This window comes from Triticum urartu, chromosome 4A (assembly GCF_056163025.1).
Source record: "Triticum urartu cultivar PI428250 chromosome 4A, HENAU_Tu73, whole genome shotgun sequence".
NCBI lineage: Eukaryota > Viridiplantae > Streptophyta > Magnoliopsida > Poales > Poaceae > Triticum > Triticum urartu.
In genome coordinates this window covers 199,029,324-199,035,128 of record NC_141876.1, presented here as the reverse complement: position 1 = coordinate 199,035,128, position 5,805 = coordinate 199,029,324, and the positions used below count along the sequence as shown (strand labels likewise).

Here is a 5,805-nt window from a genome sequence, read left to right as displayed (position 1 = left end):
TCTTCTTTTATTTTGGTTCCGTAGTCGGACCCTGTTTGTATTCTAGATGATTTATGTTTAACTTGTATTTGTCTGAAGTGGCAATTGTAAGCCAACTCTTTATCCCTTTCTATTCAGTACATGGGATTGTGTGAAGATTACCCCTCTTGCGACATGCCTACCATGCGGCTATGCCTCTAAGTTGTGTCCCGACACGTGGGAGATATAGCCGCATTGTGGGTGTAACAAAAGGGCATTAAATGCACTACTATGTGTCATGCTGAGGTTGAAGTCTAGGAAGCCTGCTGCGCTGCTTATCCGTCTCCTCTTTATTAGCGTGACACGCCATCTGGACAGGTGTTAATAAAGCTAATCTCTTATACAGCAGGTTGCGACGTATCTGAAAGGATCCACCTAGCTACTTGAGAGCTCGACACCGCATAGATTTATGACTTACGTGTGACGAGGTGGAGCGGTGGCGTCTTGGCAGAGGCGTGTCAGTACGGAGCCTGCCGGGATCCGATCTTAATGGCCCCGGGAGCCTTGCCAAGGCGATCTAGTCTTGGCCCTTAGGGGCGCTCTCGACCCGATCGGGTTCTCTTGCCCGGCAAGGGAGTCTTTCTGGAGGCGTTCTCCTGTTGACTTGATCTCCTTCGTGCACTCCTTGATCTCATGAATATCGGTTTCTCTTGCTTATCTTGTGTCATATCTTGGTAATTGGTGCATGATCATCAGTACGCATGTGCACAATTCTGGGTGGCGAACACAAATGTTTGCCGCACCTACAAAATTTGTTTCAATTTCTTATAGCTTCCCTACATACAAGTAGTTTTACAACACAATCAACTTTAACTATTGGTCAGAAATTGAATAGTTGAATTAGATATAATCGGGGAGATGATGTACTTGCTCGTTGTGCATGCTACTCTTACATGTTGCGACTATCCATTTGCGCAAGCTTGATTCCATGCCCGTGCTGTTGTCACTGCCTCCCATGCAGGCTACACTTTCGGCGCTCTGGGAACAAGGGTACCCAGACATGCCTTTCGGCAGCCCATGGCGTGACTCCACCTACGGCCTGGTACGGCCCATCTACATCACCATCAAGACAAGACCATCACGAGGGGCCAAGCCTTGCGAGGTAGGTCACATCCAGACCTCCAGAGGGAGCGGCCTCCCCTGGCTGCCTCCTGAGGAGTGGTGATTTCTATGCAGGTGCCCACCTCATGAGGTTGAGGTGACGCAAGCTATGATGACCAAGGCCAGGTGGGTGCCAACGGGTGCAGAGCAGCAGGTTTCCTCTTTGGTGCTAAGGAGGTAAGCGCAGGCATGGAGTCCCGAGGAATCAGCCAAAGGTTTCCATTCCCGTGCAATGAGACCAAGACCGCCAGGACGGTAGGACGGATGTCATCACCGAGCCCACCGTGACGTCACGACCAGAAGCTTTGCAGGCGAAGACCACCTCTCATCATGATAAGATGTACTACTTGTCCACTTTCAAATTGGCCACTGTGGGATCACTTCCCGCCTTCATTTTGGGGGAAGAGGACCAAGGCCACTATAAATATAGGTTAGCCACCACTGTAGAAAGAGAGCTCTCTCTAGATCAAATCCACACCTCACTAGCTCACACCCACACTAGAGTAGACCTCGTGAGGTTGTTCTTCCCTTGTCCTAGTTCATACTCAGCCCCTCCCTCCCCCCCCCCCGTGAAGCTAATCCACCCCAAACTAGGAGTAGGGTCTTACATCGCAAGGTGTCCCGAACCTGGGTAAACTGTCGTGTCCATCTTCTTCCTTGTTCATCGAGTTAGGCCATGGGAGCGACAAACTAGTTGGCTGAAGAGGTTGAGTTCTCCGCACACGCCCCAGAGTTCGAACCTTTCTTGGGTCTATGGAGCCCTGAATCCGACATATGGCACGCTAGGTAGGGGCTTGTCGAAGATTCGCTTCTTCATTGGCCGCGCTCCGCCCATGACGCATGGTTCCCATGGCATGCGCAGCTCGACCCACGAGGCCGGCTAGCTCATTCGGGGGCATCACAGTCCTAAGGGCTTTCTCCCCCGCCTTGCGACAGGAGCGGTGGCCGCTGAAGTTCAGGCCGGAATTGCCGCCGCGGTACAACGGTGTGGGAAACCCCATGGAGTTCCTTGTGGTGTCCGCGGCGGCCATCTGGGCAGTGGGCGGTGATGATAAGTTCATGGAGAACTGGCTCCCTATGGCTCCCACAGGTGTGCCGCTGTCCTGGCTGCTCAACCTGCCGGAATCGTCAGTGGCCTCCTGGGAGGAGCTGTGTGACCTGTTCATCGAGTGCTTCGCGGCACCGGCGCCCCATGTCATCGCGGCCATCCTCGGAAGGTCAAAGGAGTCGGCCTCGGGCCACCACGTCAAGCAGATCTTTCGGTAGGTAGGGGCCATCCGCCGGTAGAAGGGGCTCCTCGAGGCAGGGCGGTGCCTGAGACTGACATCACCTTCGACTTTGGTGATCATCCCAAGACCACGGTCGGTGCCGGTGTGCTCCCCAAGCTCTGCACGCCCATCATTTGCAATGTTGCAGTCACCAGGACCCTCATCGAGGGCAGAGCTGGCCTCAACGTCCTCTCCATGGAAGCATTTCATCAGCTTCATGTGCCATATGACTGACTCACCCCCACCAGACCCTTCTCTGGGTGGTCGACGGCTCTGCCGTTCCTTTGGGGTAGATCCGCCTCCCTGTCACCTTCAGGATGCGCGACAACTACTGCACCGAGCTCATCGAGTTCGATGTCACCCACATCAGCCTTCCGTACAACGCCATCCTTGGGTACCTAGCCGTCACCAAGTTCATGGCTGCGACGCACCCCGGCGACAACTACTGTGGTGGGGGTGCAACCAGGCGTTAAAGCCACTCCGGAGGTCCCTGAGGCCACGCCCATGAAGAAGAAGCAGTTGTTCTGTCAAGACAGGGTGGAGACGAAGCTGGCCTCCCCCTGGGCTAGGAGGAGGTGTTGGTTAATTTCCTCCGTGCGAACAAGGATGTGTTCGTGTAGGAGGCAACGGATCTGGTTGGCGTCCCATGAGATGTGATTGAGCACCATTTGATGATGTTCTCGGGGGCACGCTCTGTGAAGCACAAGGCATGGTGACAAGCCCTGGAGAAACAGTCGTTCAACACCCAGGAAGTCCACAAGCTGCAGGAGGCTGGCGTCATCCAGGAAGTATGGCATCCCGATTGGCCGGCAAATCCGGTCATCGTCCCCAAGAAGGGCGGGAAGGAGCGCATGTGCGTCGACTTCACGAGACTCAACAAAGCTTGTCCTTAGGACCCTTTCCCTCTTCCTCGCATCGACCAGATCATCGACTCCATAGCCGAGTGCGACTTGCTGTGCTTCCTGGATGCCTTCTCGGGCTACCACCAGATCAAGATGGTGGTGCAGTATGTCGAGAAGACAGCTTTCCTGACCCCATGCAGGGTGTACTGCTACACCTGCATGTCATTCGGGCTACGTAATGCTAGCGTAGCCTTCCAGCAACTAATGCACATCGCCCTAGGCAGGCCGCACGGAAGGAACGTCGAGGCGTTTGTCGACGACATAGTGGTCAAGTCACGGGAGGCAAGGACCCTTGTTGAAGATTTAGGAGAAATATTCGCCAACCTACTTAAGGCGAACCTGCGGCTCAATACGGAGAAGTGCCTATTCGGTGTCCCGTCCGGCAAGCTACTGGGCTTCCTGGTGTCACAAAGAGGAAGCAAGGCCAACCCCAAGAAGATCAAGGCCATAGAAAGAATGAGCCCGCCGCAGAACCTCAAGGAAATTCAGAAGCTCGCGGGCTGCATGGCTTCATTGGGGTGCTTCATCTCCAAGCTAGGTGAGCATGCCCTCTCATTCTTTAAGCTGATGAAGAAGAAGGACCCATTTGAATGGACTCTGGAGGCCGAGGCAGCCTTGCAAGACCTCAAGAGGTACCTCACCAGCCCGCCGGTGATGGTGGCACCTCGTCCTCTTGACCCCCTGGTGCTTTACCTGTCCACCGCACCTCACTCTGCCAACAGCACTCGTGGCGGTGCTGGAAGACCGCGTGGATGCAAACGTGCAGCATGGCATCCCGCTCCCGATTGTGCCATCGCCACCTCAGGACGGTGCTCCTGAGGCCCTGGCTACCCCACCTGACGGCAAGGCTCCCGCTGCTCCCTCGTCCCAAGAGGGGCAGGACGCCATCGACACCTCCTCCTTCAGCGAGCATCCCGTGTACTTCGTCAGCATGGTGCTACGTGACGCGCATGCACGCTACCCTATGCCTCATAACCCCCTCCTCTTGCTCCTCGCCTCCTCTAGAAATCTCCACCACTACTTCCAAAGCCAGCCCATCAAGGTTGTCTCTGCACACCCCTGGAGAAGGTGCTCCAGAGCCTCAACACCGCAAGAAGAGTACATGAGTGGAACATCGAGCTATAGGAGTTCCAGCCAGAGTTTAGCTCCACCAAAGTCATCAAGGGAGCAACCCTCGCTGACTTTGTGGCGGAATGGACTAGAAGCCCCTGACCGAGGGGAGGGAGAAGACTGTTCCCTCACGCCCGGACACGAAGCACCGGACGGCTGGGTCATGTACTTTGACAACGCGTTCGCACGCCAGGGCACGGGGGTTGAAGCCGTGCTCATGTCACCTACCAAGGACAAGCTCTACTACACCGTTCAACTCTGCTTTTTGCATGGTGAGAATGTCTCCAACAACATAGCGGAATTTGGGGGCATGATCGCCAGCCTCAAGGCCGTAGTCGCTCTGGGGGTCAAGCATCTCACCATCAGGGGCAACTCTCATCTCCTCGTCAACTTCTCCAATAAGGAGTACAAACTGAAGGATGAGTACATGGAGGCATACCTACAAGAGGTATGTAAAATTGAAAAATGATTCTTGGTCTTCAAATTGCAGCATCTACCGCATGGCACGAACAAGGAGGGGACGAAATCGCCAAGAGGGCATCCCGGCATGAACCCGAAAAACCTGGCGTCTTCTAAGAGCATCTCTTCAAGCTGTCGGCGGCTGGCCCCACTACAGGCCCGGCGCTACCTCGGGAGGAGCTACCCATGGCACCCTCCTTGGGCGCCCGCGTATGGCCTGACCTTGGGAGCTCACCTGCTCCTCGCACTCATTTCTCATGAGGGGTGCCGGACCAATGAGTTCCAGGGGTACCTGCTCCAAGGCACCTTGCAGGAGAAGAAGGATGACATAGAACGCGTGGCCCGCCAGGCCACCACTTACTACATCCAAGATGGCGAGCTCTACCGAACACACAAATGACATCTCCCTGCGGTGCATCTCAAAGGAGTAGGGGTGCGAGCTATTGGCTAACATCCATAGCGGGGATTGTGGGCATCATTCTTCGTCACGCACCTGGTTGGCAAGGCGTTCAGCAATGGGTTCTACTGGCCCACGATGCTCAACGACATCATCAAGCTGGTGAGATCCTGCGAGTGTTGGGGAACGTAGCAGAAATTCAAAATTTTCTACGCATCACCAAGATCAATCTATGGAGAAGTCTACCAACGAGGGAAGGAGAGTGCATCTACATACCCTTGTAGATCGCTACGCGGAAGCATTCAAGAGAACGGGGTTGATGGAGTCGTACTCGTCGTGATCCAAATCACCGATGATCCTAGTGCCGAACGGACAACACCTCCATGTTCAACACACGTACAGCCCGGTGATGTCTCCTACGCCTTGATCCAGCAAGGTGAGAAGGAGAGGTTGGGGAAGACTCCATCCAGCAGCAGGACGACGGCGTGGTGGTGGTGGAGGAGCGTGGTACTCTAGCAGGGCTTCGCCAAGCACCGCAAGAGACGAGGAG

General features: G+C 55.0%; 1 protein-coding gene across 1 annotated transcript; it reads left to right on the top strand.

Moving 5' to 3' along the window:
• Positions 1-3,382: 3,382 nt before the first annotated feature.
• LOC147975365 (uncharacterized) lies at positions 3,383-5,258 on the top strand. The gene is made up of 3 exons (XM_087520380.1): positions 3,383-3,973; positions 4,056-4,847; positions 4,890-5,258. Exons 1-3 carry the CDS (start codon positions 3,383-3,385, stop codon positions 5,256-5,258), a joined length of 1,752 nt encoding a protein of 583 aa, XP_087376506.1.
• The last annotated feature ends 547 nt before the right edge of the window (positions 5,259-5,805 follow it).